Genomic DNA, 22,647 nt, shown 5'->3' on the forward strand with positions numbered 1-22,647 from the left:
TCTCGGGATATCTCTGCACTCTCTGAATTTAGCACCTGGAACATCAACTTTATTGCACACTTTTGTGTCATCAGCAAACAGACAAACCTTACCTGTTAATCCTTCCTCTATATGACTTATCAACATATTAAAAAAATAGGACCCAGGTCAGACCTTGTGGTCACCACTTGTAACTCGTCCCTGTTCACAATACACTCCATTAACAATACTCTGATATCTATCTTTTAACCAACTGTGAATCCACCAGACTATCAAAGATTAAATCCAATTTTCAATAACTTATCTATAAACTCTTCTTGTGGAACTGTATCAATGGGCTTTACTGTAATCCAGATAGGCGATATCCATGGCACAAGCTTCATCTAACTAGTTTTGTGACATAGTCAAAGAAATCAGTGAGATTATTTTGACATGATCTGCCCTCAGTAAAGTGGTGCTGTTTATGGTCAATCAGGTTGTTGGTTGTTAAGTGGTCAATTTTCCTCTTTTTCAGGAGAGTTTCCATTGGTTTACCTACTACAGATGTCAAACTAACTGGCCTGTAGTTGCCAGTTTCTTCTCTTCTACCCTTCTAATGGATGGATACAACATCGGCCATTCTCCTGTCATCAGGAATATTGCCTGTTAGAAGGTACTGGTTAAACAAATCAGTTAAAGGTGCAGCAATCACAGATTGGAGTTCTTTAAGAACTCTGGGATGGATGCCACCTGGACCCATCACCTTATTCAACTCTGAGCCCTTACAACTAGAAGTACAAATAATGGTCTTCAGCTAATGTATTATTCTATACTGTTGTGCTAAGAATTTTATATTTTACTAAAAAAGAGCAAAATGTTTGCTAAATATTCTTTTAAAACATCAAGGCAAGGTTTGAAAAAAGTTTATTGTCATTACCAGAGTGTATCTATTCATGTTTATGGTAATATTCATCAAAAGGCAAAAAAAGAAAAATACTTAAGTGTTTTCTTATTTTATTGCCATATTTGCCTTGATCTAGTAATTAGTGCAGTGGTGTATTTCTAAATGTCGTAGCATAAACAGACAAGCTATCTTTAGCTTTCCTAATAAAGCCCCATTTTTCAAAAACGAGATGTGTTACTTTATCGTGTAATAACTTTGGAATGCTTTCACTTATAGAATTTTTTTCGGACAGATTATAGTTATATTTGTAGTAAATTTTGGTTGATAAATATTGTGTCTACTTATAAAAAATCCTACATTTACAGAAGATTTTGGAGAATTCACAATTTTTTTTCGCATATAAGGCTGATTTCAGATGAACGGGGTTCAGCTCCATGTTTGCCTTGTGTTTTCTGGACTGTAATTCAGAGCTAGTGTAAATCTGTGTATCTATCTATTCACATGGCTGTATTTTGCACAGCTGTTTTTTTTTAAAAAGGAGCATCGCCTATTTTTGTGTTCTTGCCTCCATATTGCTATTATTTTCTATTGGGCAAATACAGATCAGTATTTGCCCAGTAGAAAATAAAATATATGGAGACAAATACTGATTAAATGTTGCTGAAATACTAATACTGAGGGACATCATCTGAAACTGGCTTAATTCTTGCTTCACACAAGTATTTTACAGCTTCATTTCTACGGATGTGCATTAACAACAGTGTTTACTGACCCAAACAATCACCATCATACAGAAATGCAGCCGTAATGTACTTGTATGAAAATATTGAAGGTTTAAAAAAAATAAAAAAAATAAAAAACTGGTAGTATTATGTATTTATTAAAATATCACATATTTATCTTGTATGGTGAACGGCAATAGAAAAAAGCATTTCCAGAATTGCGCTTTTTTTTTTGCAACCTCTGTCTCAGAAAAGACTGAACAAAAAGCAAGTAAAATGTTGTATGCGCCCTACGATGGTACCAATAAAGAGTACAGATCACCTCAAAAAAGCAAATCAAAAGATAGTAACTGAAAGCTATTTTTTTTAAAAAAGGTACTACTGCATAAGAAAAACTACATACATTTTGTATCTGTTACTCTACTGACCCACAGAAGAAAGCTAATGCGTTATTTTACTGTACCATGAACACTGTAAAAGCAGAGTGCTCCAAAAAATGGCAAAATTGCATTATTTTTTATTTCAGCCTACTTAGACATTATTTAGAGTTCTCTGATACGCTATATGCTATGTTAAAGGAGTCTGCCCCCCAAAAATATGGTTGACCTATCCCCAGGATAGGTCAATAGTTGATTGTCTGGGACACACCACTCAGAATCCCGAGCTCCCGCTGACAGCGCGGATATACACAGCGGTTGGAGCAGAAGTCACAGCTCTGACCACTGTGTAGTGGCCGACAATTGTAAGTGCAGCTGCAGAGCTCATTTAAATCATGCTTTTTTAAAAGTGAGGATGAAAAAATGAAGATGAAACTAAACAAAAAGGCTGCAATGGGAAGGGGTTAAATAAACTTCTAGATGAAAGCACTTGTATATCACATTTAGGAAACTTAAAACGGTTACTTTTCTCCCTTTGATTAAAAATAGTTCCAAAATGCCCTTGAAAAGGTACTGTATTCATCAAACAAGTTCTCTAGTCTATCTAGTATTAATTACATATATTAGTCACGCCCCTAAACCACTAATGGGCTGAAACTGCTGAATATTTCTCAGTGGAGTTATATTTTTCATGCTTTTTCATGGGTTAATATATGCGAGATACTGTAGTGGGAAATTCTGAAGAAAGGAAAGTAGAAGTAGAAGACTTGTAAGAAGCTGTAAATACATGTAGCTGCTTCTGGTTATGGCTGGCAACAGATGTGTAGTTTTACCATCAGTAAACAAGCATAGTACATTGCCTGTGATGCTTTACAGACATCACTGATGATTTCATTCAGTACACATCAAATCTACACCATTTATACACATCTAAACTAAGATATTTGCTCAAAAATGCAGATGATGCACACGCCAAGTGAAGAGTACTGCAGTCAGTCTCCTGGGAAGCATCCTTCTGCAGTGCTCCATTGTCGAGCATATGAACACTCTGGTCACTAAGGCTGGGGCATCCCCCACAGTACTTGGCCATGTGCAAATCACAGGGTTACTGTTAGGCTGTGCTGCTGGGACCGATTGTTCTATAAGTTTCCAGGAGCATATCTTCACAGTTGTGGGATAATCAAACTGGCTGGCTGTGGAGTTCCTCCAGCCAGCCAATCTCCCTGGTCTGCTGCTTATATATACCAGCCTCTCTGCTAAAGGATGCTGGTTTACCCAACACCCTGGTGCATGATGTGTTGTGTGTCTGTGCAGGTGGCCGGACATGTGTGTGAACAGTGATGTGTTCTGTGGGTCTGTGCAGGTGGCCAGACATGTGTGTGAACAGTGATGTGTTCTGTGGGTCTGTGCAGGTGGCCAGACATGAGGTATGAACAGTCCTGTTCTGTGTTGCATGCAATTTTATCTCAGCAGAAATGGAAGCTGCGCTGTAGTTGGTTGCTATGGGCAACAAAGATAGAGTTTCTTTTAGACGGCTTTCACAAGAGTGTGGTGGTGGGCTGCTTTCTGTAGCCCATCTTGTCTTATTATTCATTTAAGTGCCATTCATCCCAGGGTGTCGGTACGTATAGACTACAGAATAGTTTGAGTACATAACATACCCAATAAACAAGTAGAATGAAGATGAGCCTACAGAACATAGTAACATAGTTTGTTAGGCCGAATGAAGACAATGTCCATCTAGTCCAGCCTGTCTATCCTCCTATGTTGATCCAGAGGAAGGCAAAAAAAACCCAAGTAGAGAGCCCTGCCTAAAGAGGCTTACAATCTAAAGGAAGGAGATGTTAGGAGTTGCTTACATAGTAGGGTGGTGGCAGGAGGGCTTTTGGTTGAACACAGTTTATTGCAATTTCATGTGACCAAATGTCCTAAAATGCATTGTGATATATTCATATAGAGATCATGTTCAAAGGTGCAGCTGACATGATATCAAGTAAGCACGATATGCCCTTTAAGGACCTGTCACACACGTGATTTATTTCTGCAAGATGCACCCAAGGCTGCTTGCACATGAGCACAGACCGAAAAATTGAATGGGTATATTCACAGAGTATTCAGGGTAACAAACAATTGCAGCATGTCCTATGTTTGGATGATTCTCTGAAGAAAGTAGAACATATCAATGTGTGGTGTTCAGTACATCGAAGAGTACACGGGCGGAGTAGTTGAGGGCTGTCCGATGTGAGTTGCGCCAGAAATTTTTAAATTACTCATGTATATGTACTTTAAGGCCGGACTCACACGGGTGTATGCATAAAAACACAAATGGCAGTGCAGCACATTTGAGCCGTGAATGACGTGCTTTTGTGAGCGTATTTGCGCATATTACTGAATTCTTTGCACTTGCAGAGCCATTTCACATAGGCAGCCACCACCTGATTTTAAAAGGCTATGTTGCCTAATTAGTCCCAGATGGGTTCTTTTGCCCGTGGAATTGCACAGTGTATTGTACAGTTGCATGGGTATTAGATGCGCATTTGCAGAATATGCACAAAAAACAAGAAATGAGAATGAACTCAATGACATCAATGGGTTCTATTCTCTTCATACTATGCGCGCAAACATGCCTGTGCGAGTCTGCCCTAAAGGCTTCTTCCCATGGCCGTATGTGCAACTATGCTCGCTGATACGGAGCATAGTTGCGCATGAACAGGCTTTTTTTTCTTAGAGTATTCAAACTCGCGCTAAAGCTAATACAACATGCGGGAAAGATAGGGCAATTCTTATCTTTTCTCGTCCGTACTATTAATGGACGAGAATACCGCTAATGACAACGAAACCATTGAAATCAATGGCCATGTGAAGAAGCCCTAAGGTGTACCTTGCAAAAATATTCTCTTACTATGCTTGGCCAAGAAGAATTGACAATGACCTAAATAATATGACCAAACAATAAGGGCTCCGATATGTTTTACAGAAATTGTATTAATGTGGTCAGTTGGATCTTCTCATATCACATATGTAGTGTAGATCTGGAAAGTATCCAAATGTATGATATAACGTATATGGCAGAAGAATGCCAAAAGACTGTCCCTCTGGCATACATTTGGCTGATATACATCGGGAAATTTACTGCATAAGTACTTAATACCTGTCTTATACCCTGACATGCAGAATTTATATATTATATAATTCTAACATTTAACACAGAACGGCAGACACAGCAATCCATGAAAATCATATTAGCAGTACATTTCCCTATTTGCTGTGTCGCAAAGTAACAATACAAGTTTGTTTTTCATTTGACTTTGATTGTGAGGTGTATTTGAAAGCTGCCTGAATAATAATGATTACCATCATCTCCGTCTGAACACTGTTATCTGCAGCCCTGTATCCTTCCCTGTGGCTGGAAGTTGTTCTTCCTAGACAAGTCAATTATGAGGGCTTATAGAAAACGCAGCAATCAACACAGTGACGCATTCGAAATGTCAAGAGAGACCCCTCAGTGCCAAAGCTTTTCCCCACTGAGAGTTACTGGAGAGTGCAGATATCACAAACTCATATCCAGATAACAGGCAGTGACATTTCCACTAATTCCTGAAATAACATAATAGAGGGCAATCTTGGCATCAAGCAAAATATCAGTTTTTGGTGGTTGTAAAATTACAGCAAACAGAAGCCAGAGTTATGCTTGTTGTTTAATTTCTAACATTTCAACCATTTGGTATAGGGAAGTAATTGTATTTGGCATCCAAACAATTTTAAAGCTTGTTTTACTTTAATAATCGTTTCGAATCTGGTACACTCCTGTAGGGAAATACTAAGGAGTAGCAGATCTATTCGCATTCAGGAACGGGCCTGAATATCATTTAATTTATCTTTAATAACAAAAAGGCAAAAAAATTCATAAAAGCACAAAGCATTAAAAGTGAAAAATCCATTCCATGAATTTGACGGGAGTTAGGTCTGCAGCATGTACATGGATTTCTGCAAATTCCATCCAAATGCATGGGGCAATTACAGAAGTTTCTGCAAGAAATCTGCCGTGAGTGAATATACCATTAAATTACAATTATGTAACTTCATAGAGATTCTGCTTTTCATTACATTCTGTTGCATCTATAAAAAGATACCTAAGCTTGTGAAGCATTCAAATACGGGTGGTGGTGAGGCAGAGTGGAGTTTCACTATGCATCAAAAAGAAAAATTCTATAAAAGGAAGACTAAGTCACATACACTTATTGTCAAAAAAAATCAAGCACCTAGAAGGAGTTGTTGAAATTGAATGAAACTTTCTATGTGTGATTGTAATGTTTATATAAGGGATTACAATATGAGAGCAAAAGGCTAATTTATTGCAGAGAACTGAACCCTTGAATGGAGGCTCTAGCACCCTGTTGGGCTGCCACAAGCTTGGATACAAGATGTGATACAGACAGGCACGGAGGCATACAGGTTCCTTATAGTATCCTGTAGCATATTGGTCCACATTTACTGTAACTGAGCCTCTAGATTATGAGAGCCTAGGGATTCGCACAGTTGATGTCCCAGATGGTCCCATGCTTTTTATATTAGCCATAAATCTGGTGACTGAGCGGGCAATGTTGTGGAGGCATTCCTGTGACACCCTTCTTGCGTGCAATCAAAAGTGCCTCTTGGAAGCCGACAAGAGAGGCAACACATGTATTTGAAGGATGTCCTGAACATATTGCTGAGCAATATGAGATATTGTTCCTTGTAGCCATACTAGTGGTGACTGACTGTTGTATGCAATGGCCTCTAGAACATCACATCAGCAGTGGGGACAGTGTGCCACTCCAAAACAAAGGCAGAATTGAGGCGCTCACCCTATTGTCTCCAGACATGAACACAGCTGTTGCCAGTGCCCAAACTAAACCTAGATTCGAAGCTGAAGACAACCCAGTTGCCCCCTGTAGCAGTCCAGTTTCGTTGCTCACAACACCAATGCAAACGGAAAAGATAGTGAGTGGGTGTCAAAGGCAATACAGGTAATGGGTGCCATGAGACTAAATGTTCTTCAGTTAAGTGCCTGGAAATGGTTCTGAAAGAAAAAAGGGGCCTGTAACAATGGTACTGCCTCTCTCTGGATGGCGGACAATGAAAAAGTTGAAGCTATTCGTGCTTGTTGGGTGATCAGACAATTCCTGCTGGTCTGTTGAGGGTGTCCTAAGCGCAGTCGCTTTGTGTGTGTGCCCTCACACATCTACTGGTCCCAACACCTTCTAACAGTAAGGTCAGATTGGCCCAGGTGGCGGGCAATTCATTGACACAAATCCAGCTTTTACCATTCCAATAACTCCCCCTTCTCAGACTCTGCTAACTGAGTGAAATCTCTTCAATTGTGTTGTAAAGGCATGTCTAGTGGTCAACAAGCTTTACGGAAATGGAAAAAGAGGTCAACTACACACTATGAGAGCCTTACTATAGGCCCAGGGTGGAATCACTTGTAGGGCCTCAGTTGGCAAGACAGTTCATCTAATCACACCACAGCTCTAATCATTTGCATATATGCCTGAGATGTAACTGCATGCTAAGTTTTGCAGCAAAACGACAACTCCTTCTAGGTCTTTGATTTTTTTTGACAAAAAGTGTAGCTCTAAATTGGCATTCAAAACACACTTTCTATATCTTTGGGTCAACCAAGCAGTTCTGTTGAGAACAAATGAACAAATGCTGGAAACTAATGGAGAGCTGCTCAAAAAGAGATCTAATTGGTGTCTGTCTAAGCAAGGAAAGCCTACGATCCCATCCCTGGGTTTTTCTGATTGCCTTTTGCAGGAATTCAGACAGAACTTTGGAATGGAACCCAGAAATGTACATGAAAACATGGTTTGTATGCCCCCTAGTGTTACTGCCAGTGACATGGTTTGATCCTAATAATAGTTTCAGTAATATTACAGCATCTATTGTGCCACTAGGGCACCACAGTAGAGCCAACACTAGCTCTGGATCCATTCGATGGGGAGCACTGTCAATAAACTGCAGGATGTTTCACTCGAAATGCAACCCAGTAATTTTGCATAATATATGTTTGGGAATATGACATCTCACAAGAGTGAATACTGATGCCTAAGTTGGTTCTTGGTGAGCTCAGATATATCACAGAAGATATTGAAAGTGGCCACCACCGACCTTCAAGCACTTTTGAACCCAGCCTTTAGGCAGTTTGATAAATGAGTTCCACCTTCTCCCGAAATGTGAACAGCAAGCCACCAGGTGCCGACCCCCTGATGAACAATACACCCATGGGGCAAACAGGACTCCAGTCACCAATAAACACCAGACTCCTGGAATTTAGTACAGTTCTACACAAATCAGGAACCAAAATGAGGGACAAGCTTCAAGTGAAACTCCCTGTAAAAAGTACAATGTTTATAGACATGAACGGCTTAAAAGGAATTTCCTGAACCACAACAATCGATGGTCTATCCTGAGAAATGCTGACTAAAAGGGCCAAAGTACTCCAGCGAACACCATGTCCCCTTCATTATTTACAAGGCCCAGCTCCATACCTTTGTTACCGGCTGTGGCTTATATTGCAGTTCATTCCCATTCACTCGAATGTACAGAGCTGTGCCCGGTAAACAATGAAGGAGACATGTCGCTCACTGCAGTCCTTTCATTCAGCTGATTGACCATCAAGGACAGACAATCAATATTATAGTCTGGGAAAACCCCTTTAAAGAGGTTCTTGACTCATGTATTGTCTATAAAATGGATTACTGGCCTATATAGGACTTTGATTAATACATAACCGTCTGAGATTGTTACCAAAAGGATTTTTTTCTTTTTCTACTTTGTGTACAATGCTAATGTGCCAATCCAGCTAGAAACCAATGAGATTGGTCATGCCTGACAGGATGGTTGCTAGGCATACACTGATTAATGGGGTTTTCCTGCAATTGCGCATATGTCCATGTGAAGGAGCCCAAACAATGGAAATTACACTGGTGGTCTCAGTGCAGATGTGAACGACCCCTAATATTGTGGATGCAGTCTGCAGGGCAGTTCCTGTCTGCATTTAGGAAGACAGGTACACATAGCAAAATGTTTGTTAGGGTCTGTGCCCTGTGGCTGCGCAGTAGGGGGGATTCAGAATGAGGGCTCACTTACACGGGTGTATGTGGCTCGTGTATTACATGTGTATTTTTCATGTGCGTAATACATGGTGCTAAAAGCCCAATAATTTCTATTGGCTTCGCACATCTGCATAACACGCATCAATATAGGCTATGGGGATTTAACAGATGCAGCAAAAACGCATGTTACATGTGTGTTTTCTGTGTACTATGTATAAGGGCTGGTTCAGACAACCTTATTCGTAACTGCGCATGCTTCAGTGCAATATATTTGCACACACTGAACGAGGTTGATGAGGTACAGTTGAGTGCATATTGGTGCATAATACTGTACTGTTAGCGCATGCAGGACCTGTTCATATATGTGTGTGTGACACCCACCTGCTGGGATGTAAAAAGCTATTTAGGCTAATGCAGTCTGGATGTGTTATTTCTTTCATGGAACTGCACAGCGTATTACGCATTTATGCACCTCTCACGGACGTCTATAGGGTCCTTGGTGCGCAAATATGCATGAAAATAGAGAAGGTTCAGATTTTTTCTGCAGAATGCGGAAATGAGAACAAAAACAATTAAATCGCTACTAATCTTTGCATATTGCATCGGCAAATTTTGCATGCGAAATACGGTCATCGGAAGGAATCTTTATATGTGTGAAAAATATGCCTCGTGTGGCGCAGAGTGCTAAGGCAGCAGTATGCAGTCATAAGCTCTTGCTCACGACCTGAAGGTTGTGTGTTCAATCCCTCCATGGTTCAGGTAGCCAGCTCAAAGTCAACTCATTCTTCCGAGGTCGGTAAAATGAGTACCCAGCTTGCTGTGGGTAATAAATAAATTACTTGAAAGCGCTGCGGAATAAGTTGGCGCTATACAAATAACATGATTTACTTATTTTTATTTTCAGACCCCACAAGCCCGTGTGAATGAGCCCGGATTCTGTTCTTTTGACTTCCCCGGACCTTCCTTCTTTCTACAGCGCTAATATCTGTGCAGTTTTCCCCCCATTTATTTCCTACTGGGGGGGATGAAACTGCTGCTGCTTTGAACAGAAGGTCACTGAAGGCAGCAAGAGATAGAGAAAGATAGCTAGGGAAGCCTCCAGAAAGTCCTGATGCTGGCTGTCTGATTAGTATGAGGTCCTTCCATGCACAAGTCTAGCTGACAGCTGGCTGTCTACCCATCTCTCTGCTACAGCGGTCCATCGGGAATCTGCCCGTTCTAGCAGATTGTCAGTCCGGGCCTGCTATTATACCTTACAGTATCCTTCTCTTTGCGGCTTTTAAAGAACTACAAGGGTATTGTTGTATCACCGCTGCATCTATTCCTGTTTAGCTACAGCATTTATTGTGAAGACTTTGATTTATTTTTGAAGTACATGGTGACTGATGTCTTTCATGTCACCAGGTTTCTAATTATTATTTGTCTGTACTAATTTTATTTTAGAAGATTTCAGTAGGAAACACTGTTTAATACTTCTGACGAATTCTTCCGGCGAGAGCGCTGCAGGAGCAGTTTTCCCTTAGCAGAGCATTTGTATTTTGGTCCCCAGGACACTTACCTGTCTATGTGCAATGTAATATTGCTTTCTTGTGACATCAACCATAAGTCATCCACATCACCTTGCTTAAAAGTCTCAGAGAGACACTATATTGCACATTTTCGTTTTTCTGTTGACACTGATCATCAGTTACCCTGAACTTATATTGTGAGCGCTTGTCATATATATCGAGGACATACTTTACTTGGAGGCCTCTAAAATAGTTATATGATCAATTGTAGCTGGCTGTTTTTCACTAAACTAACATCATAAATCTGAAAATATAAACCGGAATGCAATGTACAATGTCAATAGTTAATGTGCTGTAAGCCATAGAGCTAGACAGCCAACTGAATTCATTGCTTTTGTCCTGAACTATAAGCCCTGTGACATGTAGTCTGTTTTATATGAAATGATTAAAAATATAAAACTTGTGTACCTATAGCAGCACTTTTATTGATTCATTTACCTCCTATTTGCATTAAAGTATTAAGCCCCATTTACACGCAACGATTATCGCTCAAAATTCATTAAATGATGGCATATGAGGGATATTTGTTGCGTGTAAACGCTACCTTTGTGCACTTTTCGTCTGAACGATGATTTTTAGGTGAACTAAAATCACAGGAGTGAGGTGGAACACAAAAACATATTTCACTGGAAAAGAGCCAAAAATGCAATACTTGATAAGGTGCAGAGCAGGCACGATCGCCGCTAAGCAGGCACAATCGCCATAAGACTGGCACAATGGCCGTAGGGTAGGCATAATGGCCGTGCAGTAGGCACAATGGCCATAGACCCTAATAGCATGCAGCAAGCCAGACTATAAACTAGAGGAGCTAAACTGTCCACTGCAGACTTATATGTAGCCACCCACTGAACCCAGCTCAGATTGGGGAGGAGCAACTGCATGCAACTAAATCCGCAATGTGAACAATGTCAGTGTGAGTTGTAATCCTGTATTGTGGGATGCACCCATCTATTGGCTGGCTTCTGTGGTATCGCTCATATTGCAGATTTAGTTGCATGCAATCACTCCTCTACAATCTGAGCTGGGTTGAGTGGATGACTGCATATAAATCTGCAGTGGACAATGTAGCTCCTCTGGTTCATAATCTAGCTTGCTGCATATTGTTAGGTTCTATGGTCATTGTGCCTACCCTCCGGCCATTGTGCCTACCCTCCGGCCATTGTGCCTACCCTCCGGCCATTGTACCAGTCTTATGGCGATTGTGCCTGCTTAGCGGCGATCGTGCCTGCTCTGCACCTTATCAGGTATTGCATTTGTGGCTCTTTTCCAGTGAAATATGATTTTTAGGTGAGTTTAAAAATCATCGTTCAGACTGCACCGCACGCTGTGTTCTCGACAGAAGCTAGAGATAACATTGTATACTCTCTGCAGCCCATGCCAAAAAACAGACCCCAGGCTGTGTTCTCCATGGAAGTGGCTGATTACATTGTATTCTCTCTGCAGCCCGTTAGATAAAACAGAATGCAAGCTGTGTTCTCCGTGGGAGCAAGAGATAACATTGTGTTCTCTCTGCAGCCCCTGCGAGAAAACAGACCGCACACTGTGTTCTGCATAGGAACGGCTGATTACATTGTATTCATGCTGGCAGCCCATGGGGGAACAAAGGAGCTGATTGCAGAGCTCAGACCACTTGCTGAGTTCTGCAAACAGCTACTGGAGGCTCATTTGCAGGCAAATAAAGCTAATAAAATGCTAATGGCTTTAGTGCCCATTAGTGCATTAGGCAAAATGATCACTGAAACTGTCAATCTTTCAATCATGTGTAAATGAGCCTTTAATCATGTTCTCTAGTTTGGAAATCCCTGCTTAGGTACCTTGACAAACTGATCACAGATTATCTACCTACTGAGACCCCCAACAATCACCTGTAATCTCTGGGGAAACTAGTGGTTAGTAATCAAGTTACCTGCAGCGCCACCATAGGCTACATTAACCATTACACTGTTCCCACACAAATCAGTGGGTTTTCAGTGCAGGACAGGTTCTCTTTTATTCCTGCACTCCATTCTGGTCAAGAGATGTAGATCAGGCATGGAATTCCCTAATTACATATAGGGGAATGGGTTTCCTAAACTGGAGAGCCCTTTGGAGAGCCCCCAGTTATTAGTGCAGCTTGGGAGGCAGTTTTGACAGAAGTGACTATACACTACCCAGGTATTTTAACACTGCACCAATTTCTGATTTAGGACAGCTTCACATGGACTTATTTGTTTGTGTTATTGCGCACGCAATTGTTGTGTATGCGATATGCAGAGTATAGAACCCAATGAATTCGCTCTCATTTACTTTTTTGTGCTCGCGAACATACTCTATTTTCCTATGTATTTGCGTTCTAAAGGGCCCCAAAGAAGTCTATGGAGGATTAGCAAATGCGTGCAAAATATGCAAGAAATGTGCAAAGTACAGCGCAAACCTGCTGGGAACAGAACACACCAGGATCTAATAAGGCGTTAGAGGAATTTAAATCAGGGGGTGGGGTGTCCCCCGCCAATATGAACATGCTGTACCTGCGCAAATACATACGATATTATGTGCTAACAAGCCTCGTTCACTGCAAATACACTCGCCTCAGTGCAAATGTTCGTCTGAAGCTGGCCTTAGGCTGGGTTCACACTGGGCGTATTTGCCGCGGAAATTCCGTCTGGAATTTTGCCGTGGCAAATCTGCCTGCGGCCACTAATCCTGGGATTAGCCAGCCATGTGGACAAGATTTCTCAGAAATCTCGTCCACACGGGACCGCGAATCCGCGCCGGCAAAGCCGGCAGAGGCCGGCGCGGATTCGCCGGCTGCAGCATGTTCATTTTTTTTCTCCTTCTGCTGCGGCCGCGCTCTCCTCTATGGAAGCATCGGCTGCAACGGAAGAGTGAGCTAAATGCCACAAGTTTTGAAGCAGCGCTTTTCCCCATGGAAATCTCACGGTTTTTCGCTGCGGCCAAACCGCGAGATTTCCGCCAGGGTTACGGTGTGTGTGCACCCAGCCTTAGGGTTAGCTGCAGATCTGCACCAAATGCTGCAGATTTTTATGTGGATATTGGTGCAGATTTGCTGCAGATTTTTTCAACTGCAGAGAGTCCGCAGCAAATCAGCTACACGAGAACACACCCTTAGCAACATAACTGACTCCTTTTGTACTCATTTCAATGTTAAACTGGGTTCGGTACATAGACAGATTTTTAAATTGACGTAAGCGCCAGCACAGGGGAAATTGAGCATTACACAGCATGCATTCAAATCAATAAGCTGTCTGTATAATGCAGGACACAACGGGTCTTCCAGAGCGAAAGGCACTCTCGGCAACCGCTCTCCACTCCCACCAAGATATGAGGATCCTGAACAGAGAACGCCTCTCTACGAATTCCATTTAAATGGATACATTGCAGGACAATTACACTTTAGATAAAATCTGCCATCTAAAGGGTTGTACGAGGTTAGAAAATCATGTCCGTGTTCTACTAAAAGTAGCACCATTCCTTTCCACAGTTTGTGTGATATTGCAGCTCAGGAGCATTCACTTCTAAGTAGCTAAGGCTCTTTGTACACGGAGTGATCAATCCTTTGCACAAGCAAACGATGACAGAGTTTGCTTATTCGCTTTATGCAGGCAGATAAATTGCTGAAATTTCATTTGCTGGATCGTCGTTCACATTCACTGTACCAATGAATGTAAAGGACTGAATGAGCACCGTTTAGAGAAAACGAATGAATGATTATTTTTATACCTGCATAAATTGAACGATGAATGAGAGAAGGAGAATGAAGACAAAAAGAACAAGTGCGGTGGCTCAGCTGTTATCTCTGTTACCTTGCAGTACTGGAGTTCTACATTCAAATCTGAGCAAGGGCAACATCTGTGTGTTTTTCAAAGTCTATGCAGATGTTGGCTTTGATGAGATTTGAACCTAAGACCCCAATACGTCAAGATAACAGTGCTAACCACTGAGCTACATTCATTGAAGAGGAGAGCAGAAAAACCTCATGTCGTTGGCCGTGTTTACACTGTATGATTATCGCTCAAAGTCACATGATCCAACAATTTTTTGGAACGATCATCGTGTAAAAGGGCCCTAGGCTGCAATACCAGACACAGCCCAGAACAGGTGTGGCGCTCTTTCTGGAAGATTGTTTTTGCTTGCCAAAGGAGCCAATAGTATTGTAGCATATTTCCACTGTTAAGTGTGACAGCTGCTCTTCTGTGCATGAAGATGACTGATATAGGTTGGCATAAACTTACTATTTTAATAAGCATCACTAGCTAATGATAAAGTATCCGACCAGTCCATGTTACAAAATCCTCCCTTTTCCGTTTCTGTTCCCTCCTTGAACTGCAGAGGTCTTCCTATCCGATGTAATTTTATAGAACTTGATGATCCTCGCAATGGAGCATGATGAGTTACCAGATACTATTATGTCATTTCTTGCCAGAATTTGATAACCTGTTTTTACCTTCTCATTAGAGTTGATTTCAAACAAAAAATTCCTCCCCATCATATGGCCCATTAAAAAGAAGAAATAAACAAATCATAGTACTCACTGATGTGTACAGGTAACCCTCTCCGTTCATTGCAATATATAACCCCGTTTTTACACCTTGGATTGCAACAACACGAAGACCCACTGGTATGAGGTTGAATAATGCTGCAAGGAACAGACATATATTAAAATTAATCTCTTGTATTAACGCAAACCGCATAAATTCATAATTTATCAGACCATTAATGTTAGTATAGCACCGGTTATTCTGATATTCCTATACCTCAGGAAAATTAGTGTATATAAGGAATATATATTTTTCCAAATTTTTTGGGTGTCAATTATACACTGCAGTTCCAAGATTGCAGGTAGTAGGGGATGGAACGTAATCACTTCACACTCTTCTTTGCTTGATGTGAAATTTTATTACAGTGTGCAATTAACAAGACACTTATATGTTAACAGCCATAGGTAGTGCGACATTAATTGATGTTTTGGTCACAGTTGATCTTTTTATATTCGTTGCGGAGTTGTGACTATTGCTGGAGTGGAAAAATGAGCATATAAAGCTCAGGTAGGGAATAAGCTGGCATCTGTGCACTATATGCGCCTCTTTTCACACCAGCAACAGCCAACACTCTGCAACAAATAGAAAAAAGTCAACTGTGACCAAAATGTCCATAAAATGTTGACTACCTAAGCCTGTCTTGTTAATAGCATATGATCGTAAAACTTCATATGAAGTCAAATATAATATGATGTGATTATGTTCTATACTTGAATTGGGACCAGCGGCCCTCCACAAGCACCTATCTATTCTTACATAGGTGCAGCCCATTTATGTTTACCTTGTTAGCAGGGGAAGGGCATCATGGGAAATGGAAAATAATGCAGCATATTAAAAATGCTTTTTTTTTTTCTTAAATTGTGTCTGTAATGGGATAGTTTTGCTAAAGAATGTACATAAGCAAACAAATACCTGATAACTGGTTAAAAGTCTATGGGCAATAAAAAGTGTTAATAGGTGAAAACAGGATTATTCAATGGAAGCAAAAGGAAGATACTTCTAAGGAATGTCAAAAATGCAAACAGATAATAAAAACCCAGGTAAGAAGAGATGAAAGAAAACCAGAAATAATGGAAATAGTGGAAGAATAAATAGATGACAAAAAACTACATAGGGAATATTTATCAAAACTAATGCAAAAAAGTGGTGTAGTTACCCATAGCAACCAATCAGACTTAAGATTTCAAATTCAAAAGTGTCTCTGAAAAATAGGAGGTGCAATCTTATTGGTTGCTATGGGCAACTAACCCACTTTTTTTGCACTACTCTTCATAAAACTCCCCCACTGAGCATAAAGGGTTGAATCAAATCCCACACACATATTATCTGCACTGACTGAATATCTCAGGTACTGGATATAGTTACATACTGTAATTAAATTGCCCCCCCACCCCCATCAATCTATATAACTTTAGACATGCGCCTGCTTTGTCTATATGGCCTAACGTACTTATCATTTATATTATTTCACTAAACATAGCAGTTTCATTTAATACTGGACCAAGATATTCTAACAGTCCTATAGGTTTATCAGCAATAATATTAACACTACTGACAGGGGAAGTAAATATCATTGATTAGCTGGCACTTGTCAGTGGATGGGATATATTAAACAGCAAGTAAACAGTCAGTTGTTGATGTGTTGCGTGCAGGAGAAATGGGCAAGTGACTTTGACAAGGACCAAATTCTGGCTGCTAGACAATTGTGTCAGAGTGTCTCTAAAACAGCAGAACTTGTGGGGTGTTTTTGGTATGCAGTGGTTAGTACCTACCAAAGGTGGTCAAGTAGGAACAATGACTGAACTAATAACAAGGTTATGGGCGCCAAAGGCTCATTGATGAATGTAGAAAGAGAAGGCTAGTCTGTCTTCTCTGATCCTACAGAAGAGCTAATGTAGCCCAATTTACTGAAAACGGTTAGCTCTGGTTAAGTTGGAAGGTTGTCAGAATACACAGTGCAAGGCAAGCTTGCTGTTTATGGGTTGTGCCGACCAGTCGGTGTGCCCATATTAACCTCTGTTTGTAGTCGAATGCTTCTTCAATAAGCAGCTAAGCATCAAACCTGGACCCATGGTGCAATGCAAGAAGGTGATGGGATCTGATGAATATTTTACATCATGTGGAAAGCTAGGTGTTTGCATTACTTATCTGAGGAAACAATGGCAACAGGATGCACTATGGGAAGCAGATGTTAGTAAAGGTAGTGTGATGCCCTGGGCAATGTTCTGCTGGGTAACTTTGGGTCCTGGCTTTCATGTGGCTGTTACTTTGACATGTACCGCCTAGTCAAATATCGTTGCAGATGTAGTACACCCCTTCATGGCCATGGTATTCTTTAGTGGCAATGGCTTCTTTAAGTAAAAAAAATGTGCTATGCAACAAATTGTTCAAGAATGGTTTGAGGACAATGACAAAGAGTTCAAGGTGGTGACTTGGCCTCAAAATCCCCCAGATGTAGATCTAATTGCACATTTGTTGGATAAGCTGGAAAAATAAGTCTTATCAATGGAAAATCCACCTTGCAAACGTACATGACTTAAAGTATCTGCTGCCAATATCTTGATGCCAGATACCACAAGACATCTCCAGAGGTCTTATGAAGTCCATGCCTCAATGGGTTTGAGATGTTTTGCCATCATGAGGGGGACATATTAGTAAGCAGAAGGTTTTAACAGTATAGCTGATCAGTGTATGATCCTAATAGTCATACTAGACTCCTCTAGAAAAAAATGTTCTTTCAAACTATAAAACAGTTGGTCCCATCTCATTATCACTGTAAAAGAAGTGATATCAATGTAGAAGATGGTTGCCATTTCCGAGCATTGGAGATGAGAATACTAAGTATGTATTTTTCTTTTCATCAGTGCGTGCTGGAGGCTTACAGAAAGGGCAGCAGCATACAAAGTAGTGGCCTTCATGCTATAAACAAAAAATGTCACTTTCGTACATAGCAACCATTATTTTTCCAAAGGAGAATACATTTTGATAATGTTGACTTGAATATTAGCGCTCATGAATCAGAAACATGCAATGTATTCTCTCAAGCAGTGCAGAGATGACAGGTCTTCTGTGGAATGGAATGTTTATAGCATCATATAATATACATTGTAGCTATGTCTAGTCTTGTGTAGGCAATATTTCACCTTTTAATTTTAGCCTTGGGGCATATTCTTTAAACTGATGGTCAAAATAGAAAAGCAGATAAGGTTTCTGATGAGATTGCTTTGTACTATGTGAGTGAGGTGTGCCGAATGAAAGTCAAGTATGGACATGTGCCGAAATTATAGACATTATGAGATGTAAAAAGCCACTCAATATGCTGCATGCTTGGAGTAAATCTCAACACACAGACTATGTAATATCATCTGACAGGGCAGATTATGAGGTATTTTTGGAAATAGGGATAAATCCAAGAAAAGAGACCACAAATTGAATTATATACTGAAAACCATGCCAGCACATTATGCTGTATATAGAAAACAGATATACAGTACATTCAGTGTCCTTCTATGCATAATGGACTATTAAGAGGTGAGAAATGGTTGTGTTCATTTGTATTATAGCTTACATACATTTTTCATTTTCCATAATAATTTGAAGATCACTGTAAAGTACTATTTGTATTTCCTGGGATACTATAACTCCAGCTACTGTAACTTATAGTCATGCAGTTAAATATTCTGTACAGGTTCAAAGGATAAAGAAACCTAACAGTTAAAACTAATCAACACGCAACTAATTATTAGCCATGCCATTTGCTATTTAAAATGAATCATTTTGTAACATAAAGAAGTAGAGGATGATTACTGGTACTTACTAGAATTGCTGCTGTCATCCTTGGTTCCATCAAGAGTTCCATCTGGGTGCATTTGCAAGTAGTATCCTTGCCTGCAATATAACCTGGTCACTATGCCCTTGAGCTGGGGATCTGGAATACAGACATATTGTGACATTAGTCTCAATACTTTTCCATCAATTATTTGTTTTTCTCTTGTTTGTGACCTAAAATGTACAGGTAAATTCTCCATGACTGCCTGTTCTGGTGTGAATGAAGGCTACACAGCTGCTGTGAAAAACCTGACCATACTTGTAATGTGACCTTTCACATATTTTTTTACCTCCTCTGAAGTGTGTGGCCCTGTAATCCTTATATATAGTTGTGGAGGGTGTTAACACTTTTCTTTCCCTCTTGCGTTGTATTCAGATTGTTAGAACTGAAATTTTCATTATATTCCCACCCAGGATTATTTTCTTAAGGTAAAGGTTCTAATCATAACAAAGATGGGAAGTACACACTGAGACCAATTATTCAAAAATTGCAACATGGATACTTTGCTGAAATAAGAATATCTATATATCTATATAGATATCTATCTATATCTATCTATCTATCTATCTATCTATCTATCTATCTATATATATATATATATATATAAAAATATATATATATATATATATATATAAAAATATATATATATATATAATTATATAAAATGTAGACCATGTTGTGGCTTTGTGGACAACTTTTCCCTACCATTCTGCACTCAATACCCCATAGTGACCAAGTGAAAACAGGATGTTAGAAATCTTTGTAAATTAAAAAAAAATAAAAACGAACATTTTACGTTGACATAAGTATTCAGACCCTTTGGTATGACACTCAAAAATTTAGCTCTGGGGATCTCCCATTTCTCTTTATCATCCTTGCGATGTTTCTACGCCTTAACTGGAAGCCACCTGTGGTTAATTTAGTTGATTGGACACTATTTTAGAAGACGCACCTCTGTCTATATAAGGTCTCACAGCTCATAATGCATATCAGAATGAAAGCCATGAGGAGGAAAGAACTGTCTATAGAGCTCAGAGATAGAATTATGTGAAGGCACAAATCTGGAGAAGGCTACACTGAAAGTTCCGAAGAGCCCAGCAGCCTCAATAATTCTTAACTAGACGAAGTTTGGAACAACCAGGACTCTTCATTAGAGTTGGCCGACCCACCAAGCTAAGTAATCAGGTAAGAAGGGTCTTGCTAGGGAAGGTGACCAAGAACATTTTGTTTTCTGTCATTATGGGGTATTGAGTGCAAAATGATGGTGAAAACTTAAATTTTATGCAAAAGGCCACAACATAAAAAAATGTTAAAAAGTGAAAGGGTCTGGAGATTTTTCAAATGCACTGTGTATCATGAACATTTACGATAGGATATATGAGATATATTCGGAGGTACAGTTAGCTTTTAAGTACTTATAGAATACTCAGTCTCATATATTGAAATACTTTAACATACTTAGGATCTAGAATTGACCAGAATAGCGTAAACATTGTAAGATATGTGATTCCTTAAATATATTATGAATGATCAAATGTACAGATAACTGTTTGCCTAAAGCCACTACACAATACATTTTAGTCACCAAATCACATGTGTTTTGTTGGGATCATCAAACTACTGTGCAATGGGCTTGTCAGACTATTCCTCAACATTGATAATGAAGGCAAAAGCATGTGTGTCTGCAGCCAACTAACTGGTTCAACGAATACTGCTTTCAGAAGTAGCAATCACAACTGGGTTCCACTGCCTGAGGTGCCCACAAGCTACCCTGCTACATAAAAACTGTGCCACTACCATAACTAGACGAGACAAAAACTGCGATGATATAACATGCAAAAATGCTACACATTGATGTGGTCACACTTAACAGAGCTATGACAAATGTATATACAGTGTTTTATATATTAAGTATATGCTATGTATATATTAAGAGACTGCTATGTACAATCAGTTAAACAGAACTTGTCAGCATCTTCTCACCTCCAAAACTAACTTTACTGTCTGGCAAGGGATGAAAAATCAATCACTTCTAATGTCCTTTCTTTTCCTAATGAGCCCATTTACCTCAACAATTAGGTTCCAGAGTTATCCTGCACTGTATGCAAATGAGCAGAGAAGAGTCATCTGACAGAGGAATCACACTGACTCATGAGCTGCGGAGCTAACCCCTTTCTCCTGATAGACAGGAATCAGCATGAATCAGCATGACTCTTCTTGGCCAGATGACTCTTCTTGGCCAGATGTGTCTTTTCTGCTCATCTGCATACGGCGAGGATAACTTTGGAACCTAATTGCAGAGATACATGGGCTCATTAAAAAAAAGAGAGGGAATTAGAGGTGATAGATTTTTCAGCCTAAGGCAACTAGTGAAGTTAGTTTGGGGGGTGAGTTGACGGTGACAGCTTCCCTTTAAGTACAGGGCCTGAGTATTGCAGTTATGTGGAGTCGGTGAGTGGCTACAGTGGTGGACAGAGATCTACCGAAATAGGAGAGTATTCATTTTTTGTTTATTTTAAGATTGTACAAACTTTTTTTAATGTCCCGAAAAAAACCCTATTAAAGCTATAGACTCATAGTAAGTGAAATGCTGACTAGGGTGATGTGACTATTATACCATCCTTGATGTTCTCCCCACGGTCTGAACTCAAAGTGACAAAGGCCTAGACTGCTCAGTCACTCACAGGCTTCAGCAGTGATTCTTCCATGGCTGCTGAAGCCTGTGAGTGGCTGAGTGGTCAGATGCAGAATGAACTGGATGTGACGGACTGCCATTTCTTCCGGGTTCTGTGCAGTGGCTGCAATGCTGGACCGGGAGCGTCCAGGATAATTGAGTATTCAATTTTTCTAGATTTTAAGGCTGTTTAACCTTTCTTTTTATATCCCGGAAAAAAACCCTTTAAAAAACAATACCAATCAATATTTTCCCACGCAGAAGCTCAGCATTAAGCAATATCAGTGAGTCTATCAAAACATGAGGCTCCAACAATGTCTGCATAATGCTATGTACATTATATTATAAGAGAACACTAATGTAATGACTATTGTGAAGTTTAATAAACTACATATATAGAAGGTATTTGCTTTTCTCCAAAATAATCACCAAACAGCTGCCACCAATCAAAAAGTAGACGCTTTTTCCTATCCAGATAAGCACATTGGAAGAAGAAGCAGGTCCAAAGCCAAGGTACGGGACCAATGCCATCTGGTGTTTGCATGTAGAAATTAAAACCTCAACCTAGTGACTAACCAATTTAAATTACTGTTGTAAAGTACAAAATGGAGTGGAATTTTTGCCTGGGTGTTTATTGGCTTGTCACACTGCTAATTATTTAACTAATAACGTTCATATGGAGGTGGATTTATGTGTAATGTAAAAGTACGCCACAATTAAATCTACAAGGAACAATGACACAAGACATGCGGATTTGTTTGTGGCATCCTTAGAGCTCATTCACATCAGCGTCGGAGGCTCCATTCACAACCTACGGCACTGATTTCCACTAGAAAATCAAAATACTAGACTACAGCCCAAGATCAAACAGACAGAGTTATAGTCCACGGGGGCTGTTTGGCACCATTCAGGTCCGTTTGCCCAGGGAGTGCCATTTTCCTGCTCCCCGAATGGAAGACAGAACTCTCTGAAGCTGG

At 40.0% G+C, this 22,647-nt stretch overlaps 1 protein-coding gene across 5 annotated transcripts in view; it reads right to left on the bottom strand.

Annotated features, from left to right (window-relative positions):
• The window catches only part of FGF14 (fibroblast growth factor 14), a 513,940-nt gene that overhangs the window by 143,575 nt on the left and 347,718 nt on the right, over nt 1-22,647 (bottom strand). For 2 of the 5 annotated variants that reach the window (XM_066580219.1, XM_066580210.1), the window contains exons 2-3: nt 18,985-19,095; nt 15,162-15,265 (exon numbers count right to left, since the gene is read on the bottom strand). In XM_066580219.1, coding sequence (XP_066436316.1) covers nt 15,162-15,265; nt 18,985-19,095 — 215 coding nt within the window. Of the gene's footprint in view, nt 1-15,161; nt 15,266-18,984; nt 19,096-19,180; nt 19,188-20,979; nt 21,038-22,647 lie in introns of those variants that run through there. The other 3 variants (XM_066580238.1, XM_066580245.1, XM_066580228.1) reach the window with 3 other exon arrangements.

The sequence above is a fragment of the Eleutherodactylus coqui genome, chromosome 1 (assembly GCF_035609145.1).
Source record: "Eleutherodactylus coqui strain aEleCoq1 chromosome 1, aEleCoq1.hap1, whole genome shotgun sequence".
NCBI lineage: Eukaryota > Metazoa > Chordata > Amphibia > Anura > Eleutherodactylidae > Eleutherodactylus > Eleutherodactylus coqui.